This window comes from Scardinius erythrophthalmus, assembly GCF_964197995.2.
Source record: "Scardinius erythrophthalmus genome assembly, chromosome: 4".
Classification (NCBI taxonomy): domain Eukaryota; kingdom Metazoa; phylum Chordata; class Actinopteri; order Cypriniformes; family Leuciscidae; genus Scardinius; species Scardinius erythrophthalmus.
Genome location: NC_138224.1, coordinates 10,342,009 through 10,360,882, shown reverse-complemented (window position 1 = coordinate 10,360,882; position 18,874 = coordinate 10,342,009). Strand labels below are relative to the sequence as shown.

The 18,874-nt window shown below is 37.5% G+C and overlaps 1 protein-coding gene across 1 annotated transcript in view; it reads left to right on the top strand.

Moving 5' to 3' along the window:
• Positions 1 to 235: 235 nt before the first annotated feature.
• hmga2 (high mobility group AT-hook 2) overlaps positions 236 to 18,874 on the top strand; it is a 31,289-nt gene continuing 12,650 nt past the window's right edge. Inside the window, exons 1-3 of the mRNA XM_081364263.1 lie at positions 236 to 392; positions 3,444 to 3,530; positions 8,538 to 8,588. Coding sequence (XP_081220389.1) covers positions 258 to 392; positions 3,444 to 3,530; positions 8,538 to 8,588 — 273 coding nt within the window. The 5' untranslated portion in view covers positions 236 to 257. The remainder of the gene's footprint in view (positions 393 to 3,443; positions 3,531 to 8,537; positions 8,589 to 18,874) is intronic.

Sequence of the window (18,874 nt, the reverse complement as noted above, 5' to 3'; positions counted from 1 at the left end):
GATTTTTTTCCCTCTGTGTGTGTGTGTGTGTGTTTGTGTGTGAGCCAAATTCTCAACCAAGAGGCAGCACGTGCTTCTCACAATACCGCACTTTTAATTTACGTTTTGCATACCCTTCATGAGCGCACCGGTTTTAATCGCATTGTTTTTGATAAACGCGCACTGCTGAGCGCGAGACACTGACTGACTGGCGGAGAGCTCGTGCTGCAGGAACAGAAGGTGCGCGAGACTCTGTTTGGAACTCACACACACACACGATGAGCGCGCGCGGCGAGGAAGCTGCCGGCGAAGCTTCAGGATCGCAGGAGCACCTCGAGCCCGAGCCCGAACCCGAGCCCGCCCCGGCCGAGCCAAAGAAGAGGGGACCGGGTAGACCCAGGAAGCCGCAACAGGTCAGTGTGTGACTCGTATCTCTTCCACCACAAGCACTTTTAATATTCTAAATTGGGAATGGACGTGTTTAAACTTTGCTGGACTGCTCAATAAACATTCTTAGAGTAACCATATTACTCTTCGCGCGCACTTTATGGCTCATATATTTACATGCTCCCCTGCTGCAAAAACAGCTTTAAAACCAGACTACGGTGGTATTCTGGTCTGGTTGCAGGTTTTAAGTTGAATTTGGAAACTTTTGGCGACCAGCTTAGCCAGGTTGTGAGACCAGCAAACCAATTTAGTTTGGTTTGGTATGTTTTTTTGTTGTTGTTTTTTTTTCAGCACTATCATGTTCTTAATATTTTTATTAGATTTCCTTTGTCCAGCTATACTGTATCTCAGTTTGTGTAGGCTACTGTATTGTATTGCTTAAAGCAATGCATATGTGCATACTTTTGCACATTTGTACATTGTACAGTGTTTATCTAGTTGACATATAACAAGGACATAACTTTTTTAATTCAACAGTATGATTTTATTTTCACTGAAACAATACTTTTACATTCACTGCTTGATTTTAAATGCATGCAAAATGACATTTTTCTATTTTTTTAAATGAATTAGAAAACATTTATTTAAAATAGTTTTGATGAATTAAAGCATGGCACACTGATGGACACAGCTGTCACTGCTTGAAACATGATGTCAGCTACCCACTTTTTAGACCGTGTTTTAAGACAGAAGTATCAAGTTTGAGTGCTTGATTGTGATTGCATTTTCAGTTTGAATTTCTTTTGTGAAGAATACCTGCAGAATGAATGTATAGCTTGTATGTGTATTAGGATTATTGTACGAGTAGCACTTGTTTGCATTTGTACAGTACACACTTTATTCTATCAGATTTCATTCGGAATTGTTGATCACAATAGTATTTCATACCTGATGGTACAGTCACTTTAATGCTAAATGCTTTAAATGTAAATGTATAGCCTGCGCTAGAGGGTCCTCTGTTGATGTGGTGAGATCAAGCTAGATTGCTTTAGAAATATTGCTTCAGTCTAAGTAAAATTAGTTTTTTTGCTTCTGAATTATCAGCAAACCATTAGACCAAATTTTGCACAATCCATCTATCGAAATTACAAAACACAAATGACAATATACCAAAAATATAGGTTGTATTGTGTATAACTGACTCTCTACACTGTACCTGTCAAAAGTTTGGAAACATTACAATATTTTTATGTTTTTGAAAGAAGTCTCTTATGCTCACCAAGGCTGTATTTATTTAATAAAAAACAAAACAAAACTAAAAACAGTAATATTATGAAATATTATTACAATTTAAAATAATTGTTTTCTAGTTTAATACATTTTAAAATATAATGTATTCCTGTGATGCAATTATAACTCCAGTCTTCAGTGTCACATGATCCTTCAGGAATCACTATAATATGCTGATTTGCTGCTCATGAAATATTTATCATCAATGTTGAAAAAAGTTTTTGCTGCTTAACATTTTTGTGGAACCATTCAATCAAGGTAAGATTAAAAAAGAGAGAGAGAAATGAATACTTTTATTCATTATGGATGCATTGAATGGATCAAAAGTGACAGTTAAGACATTTAGAATGCTACAAAATATTTCTATTTAATAAATGCTTCAATATATTGAATCAATACATTTAATAAATGCTGCTCATTGAACTTTCTATTCATCAAAGAATCCTGAAAAAAGGATTTTCAACATTTAATAATAATAATAATAATGTTATTAAATGTAATGTTTCCAAACTTTTGACAGGTAGTGTGTGTGTGTGTGTGTGTGTGTGTGTGTGTGTGTGTGTGTGTGTGTGTGTGTGTGTGTGTGTGTGTGTGTGTGTGTGTGTGTGTGTGTGTGTGTGTGTGTGTGTGTGTGTGTGTGTGTGTGTGTGTGTGTGTGTGTGTGTGTGTGTATGTGTGTGTATAGGCTGTTTTAAATGTACATGTTGATGTGAGCAGTTGTTGGTTACTATAACAACAAGCATGTAATTAAAATGTAATGTCACTGAACTGAAAATCAAACTGTTTAGTCATGACCACATCCATCTAAATTCTTGTTTTGAGTGTTTGTGGTTAGAGGATGTGATTCACTATCTTAAGCAGTTCACCAGTGACTCTCTGCAATACCTCTAATGGCAAGTAGTCATCAGGATGAGCTGGCAAGTGAGGTTAAAAATATAGTCAATCAGTCACCAAATATACTGATTTTTTGGCATGTAAAAGATGTTGCTTGTATGTAAAAAAAAAAAAAAAAAAAAAAAAATTTAAATTAACAAAAAATTTAATTCAAAAATTGCAAAAAAAAGTCGCTTTATAGTCAATATAGTCAATATATGCAGGCAAATATAAGTGAAACAATTTGAAAGAAGACTGTTAATCACATACATATTTACAAAGCTAAAAAGTTGTATTGTAAAAATGTCTGTTTAATAATGTTTTGTTGTCTGTCCAGGAATAAAGTTGCGTTTAGTTGTTCTTCCTGTGTGCCTAGTACTACACATAGACACACAAAACTTTGTCCGTTCTGGTCTTGACTCATAAAGCACAAGTGAATGGGAGACCACCAGTAAATGTGCGTATGCTTGAAAGGAACCCTGTCTTCTTTGAGAGGGGGGAGAGTGCATCATGTATACAGTGGTCTCAGAAAAGTATTTGAACATTTCAAATGTATGAATGTCTGTGGCACCTGCACTTTGCAAAACTATTTTTGCAATCACTTAAAAGCATTTTTAGTGGCTGTATGAAGTCAGTTCTCACAGCAGAGTAGCCACAGGTGTAATTCATCACATTAACAATGAACCTGATCCACTTACGTCTGACAGCCAGAAAGTGTCCAAATACGTTTGGTGTCATTCTGAGCAATATATTTATGATGTTATCAACTGAAACCTTAAAATTGGCTTGAATAGTGTGCTTGTGCTTTCTTCCAAATAAATGGCACTTGGTTTGCTGATAGAAAATGGAGCGGCAGTAGCCCATGGCTTTGTTTCCTGTCTTCATGGCCTAAGTTCACCTGCTCTCCTCTTCAGGAACCTACAGGAGAGCCGGTCCCCAAACGACCGAGGGGACGTCCCAAAGGAAGCAAGAACAAGGGCCCCTCCAAAGCAGCGCAGAAGGTGAGAACCAGGCAACTTTCTGCACACCTCAACAGTCACAAACAAACTCACACTATCTATCTATCTATCTATCTATCTATCTATCTATCTATCTATCTATCTATCTATCTATCTATCTATCTATCTATCTATCTATCTATCTATCTATCTATCTATCTATCTATCTATCTATCTATCTATCTATCTATCTATCTATCTATCTATCTATCTATCTATCTATCATTGTTGAATCGTTATCTATCTATCTATCTATCTATCTATCTATCTATCTATCTATCTATCTATCTATCTATCTATCTATCTATCTATCTATCTATCTATCTATCTATCTATCTATCTATCTATCTATCTATCTATCTATCTATCTATCTATCTATCTATCCATCTATCTATCTATCTATCCATCCTTGACTTTATTAACTGAAGAAAATGGGCTCTTACCATTTTATGAATCATTTATCAGGAATGTGTCAGGAGCATTTAGAAGCATGTGAAATGTGTCAACATCGGGCGTGTGAATGTCGAGGGCTCCCTTCTTGACATCTCAATCATAACTCCTCAGTGTTGCCTATGTGAACGGACCGCAGTGACCCGAACCCCTTTGCTGTGTGTTTCAGCAGAGCAGTTAACACTAAGCTCCAGTAATGTGGCGGGGGGAGTCCTGCTGACCTACACACCTAAAAGTAGCAGTGAATTCTACACACATAAATACTCTCTCTCTGTCTCGCCTTAGGCAAATGACCACGCATACGTGAGAGAACCACAAACATGCAGGCGTGCATGAAGCGTATACTCTGCGCAGGGAGTATAGAGCATGCACTGTTGCATATTGCCAAACGAACTCTGTTCCCATTCCTTACTAATGCCCGTGTAAACAGAAAAGCAAATCAGAAAAGCACATATGATTTAGTTGGTGCGCATCAGTTTTAGCCGAATGTGACTGTCAGCGTTTGTGTAATTGCTGAATTCTGTTTATGTATTGGGAATGCCTTTAAAGAGGGATTCTTCTGGCGAGCATTTTGTAATGAAGTCATTAACATTTCAGCCTCTCTTGTGTGTGTGGTCTAGTCTGGCAAATGTTTGTGGGAAGTCCCCTCAACTGTCAGTGCGTTTGGTTTTTAAAAGCATTACAATGTTCTTCTCGTCTCCGAGACGTCGAGGGGAGCTGAGATGTCTACTTGCGGAATTAGTCTGCGTTAATAACTCAGTGACAGCTCTGACCACTCTCTTTTCACAGTAATGTACCACTGTAAACAGTCACGGGCCCGCTTTGAAAAGCTTGAGCAATTTTCTGCTAGTGTAATACTATTTCATCTTATTTAGCTTTTTTATGATATACAGTGGACTGAATAATCTACCAAGATGAAAGGAGCCAAAATCGGCTAGAGACGCTTCTCGAAAGATTCGCTCTCCCACCCAAAATCAGTCATCTTCTGTGTCTCCTAACACTTTCACGACCCTCAATTTAAAGGCTCAGACTGACTCCAAACTGATGCTGTACTTGCTGAAACAGTGGACGTACCAGCTGCTCAGGTAGATAGATAATGCCTTGAGACAATGCAACGAATAAACAACTTCCAGGTTCATGAAATGTAGCTGTCAATAAATAATGCAATTTAATTTGCACATTAAAGACATTGTCAGCTCTAAATTGCTCTAAAGAACCCAGAGAAGTGGTATCATATTCACATTCCAGGCTGAACAGGCTATGATATACCTAGATGGTACACAGTTTTAACTGTCAAGACATATAACCAGACCATTTCCGCCCCACCACGATCATTTTGCTCAATTCATTGGCCCTAATGACTAGCCGGAATATTTTCCGTTGACCAGACATTGTTGGAACTTGATACGGGGCACCAGGGGGCTAATTTTAAACTCTCCATTCGCAAAAGTGGGTTTGGCAGAAGCGAGACTGCCCCTCCCTTTCCATTAATGAGAGATGGCCTTGTCCCCGGCCTCACACGCATGCCAGGATGTCCTGGTGTCGAAGAGGACAGTGAGCGCCCGGGCTCGTGTCTGCTGTGGACACGGGACATGGCTGGACGAGACACGCAAACACAGACATGATTAATTGATCAGGGTGTCGACTTGCAGACCATTAAATCTCCTGATTAAAAATGCAGCATCCCCAACAGAGGACTGAAGGTAGGGAGACACTGATTGGTCCGAGAAAGACAGACAGAGACACTGAGAAAGACGCAGACAAGGAGAGGTGAGGTTAAAGGGTTTGTGTCTTTGAGAATGTGCAAGTCTTTGCAAATCATTATAGGCACAGCAATCTAATATTTACATCAATTTCCACTCCTTTTCAATCCCATAAACATCTATGGAAGTGTGTAGGACACAAAATTGGTTGCCGGACTGAGGCTAACCGCCGACCCGTAGCTGCCTCTGTGTCCTTTCTTAGTGACTGGCTGTGGCGTGAACTACGACGCTCAGGTTTATGTTTCTCCAGTCCATCATGCCTTTGCAGAACGGTGAAGTGTCCTCTGGGTATTCAAAACAAACTCTGCTTGTTGGAGAAGTGGTAATGTGAGCCTTGACAATGCCTGCATACTTCGTCAGGGCAAACAGACTGACCCAAACAGGACTGAACACATCACACACAACACAACAGACAGGGATGCATTGTAGAAGTGATATATGGAGTATTCCAACCATGTATGAGAGGATGGGTTTAAAGGCATAGTTCGCCCCAAAAAAGAAAATCCTGTCATCATTTGCTCACCCTCGTGTCTTTCCAAACCCATATGACTTTCTTTTTTTACTATCAGAAAAAAATGTACCCTTAGGAGTGCAACAGCTTGTCACTTTGGCAGTACCCTTAAAGGCAGAACTTTGTACTTTATATACTCCTAAAAGATGCATATTAGTATCTTAGAGTAGTTATATGTACACCTAAGGTACTACTATGAACGTTATTGGGGTAAAGAAGGAAGAAAGTTGTCCCTTTAAGGGTACTCACCAAGTGACAATCTCTTGTAGCCTTAAAACACTTTTTTTACTCAAAAGATGCATTTTTTGAAGAATATAATGAAAGAGAAAGCGGGTCTGTGAATCCTTTGTCCAGAATTTACAAAAACAGTTGCCATTATGACTCAATTGCGATATTTCAAGTCTTCTGAAGCCATATACTATGTAGCGTTGTGTGAGGAAAACCCAAAATGTAAGGAATTTCCTGAAATTCTGGATATCTTCCCTAGCTTAGTACATTTTTGAGATTAGTGTTGTCCAATTCATGAAATAAATCATTCTATTGAATCTGATCAAATTCATCATTGATCCAATTCATAGTTATTTTAGCATTATTTATATACTCTTATAGTATTTATTAATATTTTGAATTACCCTTTATTTTTATGTTTTCAGTTTTGATTTTAAATTTAGTTTAAGTTTTACTGATTTTGTTATGTGCTTTTATCATTTTTATTGGTGTGTTTTTAATACTGCTGTTTAGATTTAATTTATTTGTTTTAGTTTTTGTAATTTTCACTGTAAAAAATAGATGATTATTAAGTTATGACAACATATGTATTTACATTGCTTTAACTCATCAAAATAAGTTAAGCAACTTTTTAATAAGTTATACAAGATTCAACTCATTTTTTTAAAGTCAGTTTAATGTAATTTAAGTTGAAATGACTTAAACAGCCAAGTTGATTGTACTTCAAGTACTAATCTTTTTTTTTTACAGTGTGTACTTCAACTTAAAATCACTTATTTCAGTTAGTTGCAAGGCGACCTTTCTAATCTAAGTTTTCCTCTAATATTTATTTTCATTTCATTTTATTTCAGCTCCATTTTAATTATCGAAAACAATTTTAATAGTTTTAGTTAACAAAAACAACACTAACTCAATGAAAAACTGAATGAATTTAGCTGAATTTTATGATACAAACCGATTATCAGCTTATTTTATTAATTACTAAATACATTTTATTTAATGTCAGCTACACATTTATGGATTCACGTTCTTGACTTTGACATAAACCAGTTAAATGTACTCTCATGATTCATGATACTACCTGGGTAACTCTCTCAGATTAGTGCAATGCTTAAGCATGATAGTGTTGTTAATAGGTCAGAGATAGAGATGCATACTCTACCAGCATTGATTTGTGTCTCACTCGTTTGGATGTACTCTGCTGACAAACATGATACCTTTGACGCCTACCTTTCCTGGTTCATTCACAGAATTCATAGATGTTTGATGATTTGAGTAATGTTTCCCGCAGGGCTCTGCATGACAAAAGCCCACGGCCAGAAGAAAACTTTATATCCTATAAATAATGAAGACGTGTCTTGTCTTGTTAATTGCCTTCGACCATAGCAGGAAGGCACCATCATTCAAACCCTCGGGCAAAGACTCTCCTGCTTCCACCTGTCAAATTATTTCACTTACAATTTCAGAGGGCGATGGAATTGTTGCTTAAACAACACAAAATGTCTGTGGGAAATCCTATGCTGGTCTTCTTAAGTCAGACAACCGTCAAATCGGAAAACTTAAATGCTATTAATGGAAGAATTTACTGTCAAACAACTTTAGCAACAGGGTGTTGCAAGACTTTTTTGATATATAAAGACATTTTCCTGTGAGGTGTTTTATTTGTACAGTGTTTCAATGGACCCCTGTTATTAAGCTGGAGCCGCTGTGATTGAAACCCCATAACTGTCTTTCATGGCCCTTATCTGGGTGGGTTTGCTGATAATGGTGCTCTTATTTACACTTGAATGGCATAAAATTCCTCTAGTGAAATATTACGCTGCACAGACCAGGAACTTGGGCAATGGAGACAGTTCATTGTTGGAGGCCCGGATATACCTTACAAACTCTTTATGTATTAAAAGCATTAGAGGAAATGGAACCCTAGCATTTCACCTTCTCCTTTTGTGGCCATATATGAAAATGTCTCTGCTTGTGACAAATTGTGTGCCTGAAAAATTTGTTTAAAGCACTTGATGAAATACCGGCCACTAATTCATGGTTGTTGGCATTTGCAGAAAGCTGAGACCACAGGGGAGAAAAGACCTAGAGGAAGACCCAGGAAATGGGTGAGTTTGTTTACATTAGTTGTATATAACTAGACACATCCATTGCAGCATGATCCCATATACCTTTCAAAACTATCGATACAAATTTATTAGCATTGCTTTTCAGTGTTTCACAAAAAGGACAATTATATTTTGAATCATGTTTCTTTTTCCATTATATTTTACGAAGATTCTTTAATATTAGACATAATACACAAATTAAATACATTAATTTGCATTATGATGATCAGACAACTGATCATTTATGGAGCACTTTAAAAAAAAAAATTTCATGTTGCCTATATGTTCAGTCTTGGATTTATTAATGATACCTACATACAAACATGAATGTAACATCACGCAAATATTTTAATTGACCAACTCTGTTGTAGAAAAGCATGACTATATTCATTCATTTTCTTTTTTTTGACCTAAAAACATACTGTGACGCACACAGTTATGTACATGTTACTTAATCACTTATTCAGTTGATCGCCAATGTGCAACAGGCAATTTAATTTTTAATTCAATTGTTTTAATTCAGTTTTAACCCAATAATTCCTCTGATAACCTGAATTTTGCGGTTTATCAGCCTGCAAATGACACATTTGATAGCTGGAGAAGCAAAGCGGCAGGCGGTTAAAAGTGCCACCAGGATAACTGCAGGGAGATATGGAGAGAATGAACCCTTTGTGGCATGCCGACTCTGTGTCCTCATGGATTTTTCTCTGGCAGACAGGAAAAGCAAAGCATTCCGAGGCCCCTAGACATACATTTAAAATTGTGTCACATCTGATTTCTCTATACAGTTTTAGGAAAGTGATGGGCTGATATGATTGGTTCAATACAGAAATGAGTACATTTGTATTGGAGGAAAACATGCCCCATCTGACTCTATCATCCAGGAATGCGATTTGAGTCACATGTGAGCCGAGCTGTTCCAAAACACCCTTTACCTCCAGATCTCGGCTGAGCCCCTATAGCTAGCGTGCTAAAGTTAAGCTTTTACTCGCCACATCGGACTGTTTTAGGACAGAAACTTAAACTTTATGAGACACGCAAAGGGTTAGATAGGTCAGAGAATGAGGGAAGTCTTAAAGGAGCATCTGTAGAATGCAAAAGCCTTGCGCAAGGACACAATTCTACTTTTCATTATACTACTTTTATTTATATGTGGACAGTGAAATATGGGACAGAAAGGATTTGTAGGTCAATTATAGATCATAGATAAATTATAGATCATCATATAGATCAAATATAGAATTTTTTCAATTTTTGTCACCATAGTGACAAAAATTCCATGAGAGATGTCCATGAGAGAAAATGATAGAAAGGCAACTTTAAAAAGTCCATTTTGAAAATATGTTTTGCACATCCCTAATTTCACTGGTGTTATTTAAATTGCTGCAAAAGCAGTAGATTGCATCAAACCTTAAAAGGCATTTTACTACATACCAGGGTAAAACATGATCTAGAAGTGTCAGTTTAAATGAGTTTGTGAGATTGAGAGTCTGAACGGCTGAACTCTTTGGACTGAACTGATAAAGTTTACATTTATTGCCCTGTTTCCTTTGTACCGATGCCCAAAGGTGCGTTCGGCTGCTCTTTCATGATGGCAGCGTGATGCAGTTACACACTCCCACACACACACACACACACGCTTGATCCACCCACTCACTGATGTCAGTTAGCCTTAGATAAATAAATAATGGAGCAATATACTTTGTAGATGCTAAGTAGACTTTGTCAATGTTTTTTCCCACAAAGCAACTGGAATAGCAAAGAAGAGAGTATGTTTTTCCCTTATTATAAACATTCAACACAATGAAATTGATAGTACTTATGTTTAAAGTGATAATAATCACATTACTAGCTTATGCACTTTTTTTGTCTTGGCTGCAGAGGACGTTAATCAATTATCCACCAAAAATTTGCATCCTTCAATATGAAGTTTAAGATTCCATATTGGTCCTTTTTCAGAGTACATATTTAAAGACATATAACCAGAAAAATGATTGTTTGTCTTCCTGATTGAAGCACAAGCTATTATGGGTCAAAGGTTAACTAGACTTAAGCAAGGACTACCTGTGAAAACAACAGATTTTTCTCATGGATTTTTTTGTATTTTATATATTCATTAAAATGCTAAGATTTCTTTATTATTTTTTCATATATTTTTTTAAAATGCAATTTTACAAAGGATTTTTTTTCTTCTGAAAATTTAGGTCACACTTTAGATTGGGGTCCAATTCTTACTATTAACTTAATTACGACTTTTGCCTCAATAAACTCCTAGTTACTGCTTATTAATAGTAGTTTAGTTGTAATAGTAGTAGGTATTGGGTAGAATTAAGGGATGTAGAATATGGTCATGCATTAATATGTGCTTTATAAGTACTAATAAACAGCCTAAACAATATCCTAGCAATATGCATGTCAATAAGCAACTAGTTAATAGTGAGAATTGGACCCTAAACCTAAGTGTTACAGAAAGTGAACATAGTTTCTGCAATTAACATACTTTATACAGTCGAAAGCTTTTTTCTGTTGCACATAGACACATGTTGCAGTTGATTTGAGTGTTACAAGCTGGTGTGAATCTGGAGGCATATTCATCAGGCTGTAGTCATTCTACAAACATCCTGAATGTGGAGTGGGCATAGTGGTATGACATCCTGTGAATGTGTCCGAGATGAACTTGCGGCCAAGTGTATGAATGATAATGAGTCAGAGATGGAAAGCAGAGAGAGAGATAGCGCTCCGATCGGAACGTTTGGGTGTCTGAAAAAAAAAAAAAAAAAAGAACGAGCCTTGCATCTCCAGATGTGTGCCAAGGCTTTATTGAGTTCAGCCAATGCAGTCTGAGGCAGAAAACCAAAATTTTTTGTCTTCCTGTCTGCTTTTTTATGAATGGGCAATGGGAAACGTTTGCGTCTGCAGCCCTCCGTCCTCTTGTATGGGTCATTGTGTGTGGGTTATGATCTGTTTAGCAGGTCACAGATGAATTAACATGGCCAAGAGTCTGCGTGGCGGTCTCCACATACTCAGGGTGGACTTGACAAGAGTTTTGCCATTCCTCTTCTAGATAAACAAGTCAGTTTTCTTCATTCAGCTACTGCTCGCCCTCCTGGAACTAATTATAGCATATCCTTTTTGGCTACAAGGGGCCGCTGGAATGTTTTCCTTTGGCCCCCTCCCCCAACTAAGTATCTCCACCCCCCAAATGGTTAATAGTGGAAGGTGGCTTTGGCTATGAGAAGAGAGAAAAAAATGGTTTAATCATGTTCATTCCACCGGAGACATTTAAGACACTTACCAAGACCGGTTCATTCATCTATGGCATTCGTCAGCTTCAAAATGACCTCTGTTGAGATGTATGCATTGAGCATCATGCTATCAGACAGGAAATTCAGCAGTCAGAGAGGATGTAGAATGGTTTGGGATTCTTAAAATAACATTTCGCAGGTGGCACAGCTGCTACGTGAGGATGCTGGTTTGCTGCAAGAAAAACTGTCCTCCCCCAGAGTGATAAGAATAAAAGTTGTTCTAAGACCTTGAGTTGTTTATCTTGATAACAAGAATATTTATATGTTCTCAGCAGCCTGCCATGTTCAGCTCATCAGTTGCTAAACTGCATCTACGACACGAATATTGAAATTGTAATAAAATGTAATTGTAATCAAAAATCTGTACATTACAGCTAAATCATATTATTGATTTTTTCAGCGTTTTATTTTATGTATTTGTTTTGAAATAAAAGTTTAATACCTTTTTTGAATGAGGTGAAGAATCAAGTAATCCGAAGTATGAGTAAAATGTCAAGTATGTAAAAAGTTTAATGCAACAACAAAAAACACAGATAAACTTTTAAAAACAATAGACACGTATTCACCGAATGAACACTTTTCTATCTACCTGTCTATCTATCCAATCCATCTATCTACGTATAAGATAAAATAAAAAAATATACAAAATCATTGTATACATATTTGTGATTTGTCCAAATTTTATAGATAGTTTTATTCTTATCACTATTAGGGAGGACAATTTGTTGCATTGAATTATAGAACCCTTAGCTGTGCCAGCTGTGAAATAAACAAACATAAAATAATATTCATAATTTAATGTAATAGTATATGTTTTATAAAGCTACAATAATTATGCAGTGTTCAGGAAACTAAATAACACTTAAATAACAGTATTAATCCACCCATAAAAGGTGCACATTAGTACCTTAGAGAGTATTAATATGTACACTTAAGGTGCTATTATGAACCCTTTCGGGTAATTGGGGGAACAAAGATGTCCCTGTTGTATTCCTAAAGGTACTTAAAGGTACAAAACTTTTTCTAAGAGTAAAAAACCAGCCCACATTTGTTTGATTCTTAATATCATAGCAGTTATTGCATGGACTGTCATTCAATCATTACATCAACAATGACAGTACCCTATTATATTTGGCCTTTGCTTAACATAATATTACATTAACATTACTCTGGATGAATCAAACGGAAAGAGACGTCAGAGCAAGTTATAAAATTCTGATGAAATAGGCTATTTTAATATTTTTTTTGAATAATGTGCCTTGATGAATCATGCATCAAGAACATGTATTAAGAAAGTAAATAGGGTCAGTTTTAATTCCATGTTGACAAACATAGTAGCCCACTTAGACACCCGTATGACTCAACATGGACTTACAAAGTGGCGTTCTTCAAACATTTGGATTTGTTTACAAGTTTAAACAAAGCTGACAGCATCTTACTATTTCAGTCCCATCTAGTGTGGAATAGGAAATGCAAGGAATAAAAACAGGCTGAAAGACCAAGCCAAGCCACTGACTCAGAGCAGGACAGGACCTCAGCTGACTGCCGAGTCTCCTGCCTAGAAACGCCCAGGGGGCCAAGTACAATATTTTGCCCGGGAGGCTCACGAAGGCTATAAAAAGGTTTTGATGTTTGACACCAAATTCCCATCACAATACCCTCCTCCCACCTCACACATGGACACATTAAGAAAGGGAAGAAGGGGGGAAAAAAGAGAGAAAATATCTTTTCACACTTTGGCAGCGACTGAGGGTTTTCCGAGCCTCCCCACCAGATCGAGACTGTTGGATGACTCCCAATCGCAGCCCTTGTTCCCCCTCGAAACGCCGATCGCCTCCCCTCATCCTTGCCAGACTCTCCCTCCCATTTCCCTCGGCTCTGATTCCACTCCTCACCACCTGACAACACTGTCTGTCCTTCAGCCAAAAGCAGCAGATCCTTGTGTGAGATGAGAGAGAACTTCCTCTCCACCGTCTCCTGTCCTCCGCTCATTTGTGCCTTATTCATTCACTCATTTCCTCGTCTCTTCCTAGAGGTGGGAGTCAAAGTCCGACCGTTAGGTTTATGACGTCCCAATTCGTTTTTTTCCTCCCTCTGATTTGGCAGTAGCTACAAGCTGCAGAGCGACCTGCTCAGATGTTTGTGAGGCCGTTGTGATCCAACAAACATTGGTGGAAAGAACCACCTGGGAAGGGAAGAGCGAGTATGAATCAAGGCGCTGTCGTCAACCTCATATCAAAGGAATTCTTGGCGTAAGATGAGGTGGACATCATAGCGTCAACCTCTCGGCCAGATCTTTTGAATGCATGTGACATCCCTCACGGTTTGAAGACGCCATGGGAAGTAAATCTATTGTCTTTGCCGGCATTCCCACTTATTGCTGTGGTAACGAACAGGCAGGGCTGTTGGCTAAGTGAGAACTCACACATGGAGGGCCGTGCAGGCCTAGAGAGAGCGCAAAAAGAGACAAGAACTTCTCCCTTCTTCGCAGTGGTCTCGCTTGCAGAGGAACCGAACGAGTAAACCCGCTGGACACGGGCCAGTTGGCAGTATGAAAGGGAACTGCAGTGCACAACTGAATAATGTTAGCTGTTTGAGGACAGAGATAGTCCGTTCCAACATGCCCCCACCTCCCCAACACAGTGCGGCTTGTCCGCTTGGCACAGCGGACCCGGTCCATCTCCGCACCTGTGCAGGAGGAGCACCCGGAAAAGGAAGAGGGGGGCAATAAATCAGTCTTTTGGCTGCTGAAGCAAATCTAGCAGATAACATTACGCCTGGTGCAGGGGATCTGCAGAATGCTCCCTATAGCAGGACTTCCTGTTGGCCTGATTAATAAATAACTAAAGGACAAAAGCAGAAACGAGTTGTGAAATGTTATAATGCAATTCTACACCTAGTAAATGGAACTATTTAAGTAGTCTTTGTGATATATATGGACAATTCAAGATTTATTCACAAAATCATTTTTGTGGTGAAATTATGCACGTTTTGTAACCCCCATTGAACGGAACAACACAAAATAGGTATCATTTTAATGCATCTAACCACTTTGATCAACTCCTAACGAGTACCCCTCAAGACCCATATGTAAATCATCTATATGGATGCTGAATTTAAGACACATTTCCGCTCGTAACGTCATGAAACATGCTCCGGTTGTGCAAAATGACATGTCGTTATATACAGCAGATGCTTACGATTAAAACGAGTCCAAACTCAACATAATCCATCACTCAGAACTAAAGATATTCCTCATGGAGTTCTAACACAAAAAAATCCCACAGACGCACATAGCCAAGCAAGGTAGCTTTGACTTGGCCTTTTCACTCGTATCTTCATGGCACTTACATCGATCATGAAAAATGGAACATTGCTATTTACAGCAGACTCTCACGATTAAAAAGAGCCCTAACTCACCATAATCCATCACTCGGATCTAAATATATTCCTAATGGAGTTGTAACACACGACAGGCGCACACAGAGCCTTGTATGTAGATGGAGCACTGATGTTGCGTTTTCACTCATAACTCAATGAAGCATGCATAAATTATGAAAAATGGATCACTCAGATCTAAAGATATTCCTCATGGACCTCTAACACATGAAACTGCACAGGCGCATATCCAATAAAGTATATAGATGCATTGATGTGATGTATTGATGTGATGTCTATTTTAGCTCATATCTCCATGAAACATGCATGAATTGTGGAAAATCGAACATCTTTATTGACAGCAGATTCTCACGATTACAAAGAGCACAACATAATTGCGTTGCGTTGCGTTGATCACGAGATATTCCTCATGAAGTAATGCATACTTGGCTAAAAAAACAAGTCTCTCATCTTTCCGGGATGCAATGTGTTTTCCAATGTTCCCGGAACCGTCCGTGCTTGTTTTCAAACGTGGAATAACACAAAATATGTATCATCTCAAAGCTTAGAATCTCAGCTTTTTAAAGCATCTAACCACTTCGATCAACTCTGAACGACTGCCAAGTAGTCGCTCTAAACCGTTGTGTACCACACCACCTAGCCACCTAGCGCCACCTAGCTGTGAAAATATTCACTATCATATATATATATTTTTTAATGTCTTGATTAACACAAAATAGGTGTCATTTGAAAGCTGAGAGTCTGAACTTTACAGTGAATGTAGCCAATTTGAAAAGCTCCTAAGTAGTGCGGAGTTATTTGCTGATAAATAGAATTTATTTTTTTCATAATCTATAAAATACTTTTTTGTACTGTGTACTGCAATGTGTCATTGTTCAGTTGTTGTTCATTGTTCAATCATACAGCTCATGAAAATTTTGGAAATTTTTTAAAAATGCCCATTAGGGGACGTCAAGGACTGAACAAAAAGGCTATCTATATTTTCTAAAAAAAAATTAAAAAGTGTTCTATCAAACGATACCTACCTTTTGACTCTCCTTGCTATTGTTTTGGAGTTATGAGTCTTTAGTTTTGTGTGTGTCACTCAGAACACACTTTGTTCCAAATGCTGTAACTTTTGATTACTTTATGCTATCACCACAAATTTGATCCAGATTCAGCTTACATTTAGGGGAACTTCACCAAAAAAGAATTTCCCGCCTACCGTATTTCCTTCCCGAGTTATTGCATGACAAACAAGATAGAGATGCAAAATCATAATAAAAATTATATATATTTTTTGTCTTTTATCAGCGGTTTCTCAGCAGGAGAATGTCCAAATGTAATGTAATTTATATTTTTTATAATGTAATGTAATTTATAAGTGTTCTATTAAATGATATCTATCTTTTGACTCTCCTTGCTATAGTTATATATGTTTAGTTTTGTCTGTGTCACTCAGAAAAAAAAACTCTAAAAATGCCCTCAGGGCTTAAGGGGTACAAAATTGTCCCTTTAACAGTACTGCCGCTGTTGTACTCTAAAAGGTAAAGTCTTCTGACATTGAGAGACAATTTTTATCGCCTTCACAGTCGACAACAAGCTCTCATTCATTTTGATATGTAATGTCCACTATTCATGATCCAATCAATTCCAGTTTTGCCATACATTATTAACTCGTTGGTTGCTTTGTTTCACTCAGAAATATGTGACATAACAGAACTAAACAGGGTTGTGAATGTCCCGTCATGTTGACTTGTAAAGTTAAAACGCCTTTCTGTCAATTTAATGGTTTGCCAGCATAAATAATAAGGTCTTGTGCATGAGTTAAAACAAACTTCTTGTTTGTACATGCAGCATGTTCGGAAAAGTTACTTTTCATAGTTTTGATTTCGCTTGGCAAGACTCTCCCAATTAGTCGTAGTTGGATGGTGAGTGGATTTTTGTAATGAGCTGCAAACATTTTATTAGCAATTATTGAAACCCTGGGCAGGAGTTGGGGTCTTGAAGTATGCACTTGCAAAAGCTTAGTTTACATTGTGGCTTGGAGCCGCTCCTGTCCCTCACTTGGACGGCTGTGCGAGTTAGATACAGCGTGAGAGAGAGAGAGTGGACATCTCTACTTCATTCCCTGCATTCCCCGAAGCCTTTCCCCTCCTCACGTGTCTTTTTCTATCTCGCTCTTCCTCACTATCTGGGGCCCGAGAAGCTGAATTCCTGCCAATAGAGGCGTGTGTTCAGTTTGGGGCTCTACTCACACAGCAGGAGTTTGCTGGGACCACCTCAACGGATTTCCACCAGTGACCCCTGTGACCTCTTTCCCTCATCTCTCGCTGCCCCCCCCTCCCTTTCCTGTTCCAGCTTCTGGAAGCGCTTTAATCATTTTGCTCTGAGCTAGCGACCATAACAGCTGCCTCGATAGGTGCTCCCGAGATGAGAATGTGAGAGGCAAAAGATCGAAATGGGAGAGAGATAGAAATGTGTAAGTGAAAGCACTGGGGAAAAACACAATTATAATAACATGGTATACCTCATATGAGTCTCTATGGGTTTCCCCATATTAGTGAGATTACATGTTTTCTGTTTTATAATTTGTAGATTAATACGTTGTAGCTTGTGGGGAAAAATTGTTTTGCCATATTTTACCTCATATGGAAACTTGTTTCCATCTAAAAAAATTAACAGTGTAATTGTGAAATAACATTAAGCTAAGAAATAGTCACATTGGTAAAATATAAAGTCTCACTTATGAGAAACAGTGTCACAATTTGTGAGAAATAAAGTCTCAATTACCTGGAAACTAGCTTTAACATCATGACACTATATCAAATTTCTCCTGCCGATAATCAGTATTTTTATGGAAGCCCATTTCTGCGACATAAGAAAAACTTGTAAATCATAATTAAGACATACTAAGTCCTTGTTATGAGATGTTGAATTTAAATATATATATATAATATATATATATTATTTTTTTTTAATCTTATTGTGACTTGTCATAATGTCGACTTTTCGACTTACAAATTACTTTTTATATTATCATTTTGACTTATGTCATAATTATAACTTTCTACCTCATACTTTTTACTTTTTATCTTATCATTTTGACTTTTCATCTCATAAATATGATTTGGTTTGTTGGAATTAATTTTGACTTTTTAATTATGTTTTACCTAAACTATTTTCTTCTTTCTTATCTGACTGAAATTGGTTTCTATATATAGAAATGTGGAGCCATTATTCAGAACAAGTTTGTGAAACATACTGTAAAACACACACATTTTTTCTAATGGACCAGAACCCACGCGGGTATTCTGAAAACATGCCATTGGTTGAGGTTTCTAAAGAATTACCTTCAAGGTTTCTGATTGGCTAATATAAGCTACAGTGTGAATGGTATTCCAACAAAAGCTTTACTTACAAACAGAGGGAAAAAAATGTTTTTTTGTAGTTGTAAAAAATAAATAATATTTTTTGGTCAACATTTGTAGTCAACAGCTATCACTTAAAAAAATGTTTTTTTGTAGTTGTAAAAAATAAATAATATTTTTTGGTCAACATTTGTAGTCAACAGCTATCACTTAATTAATCCATCCATAATGG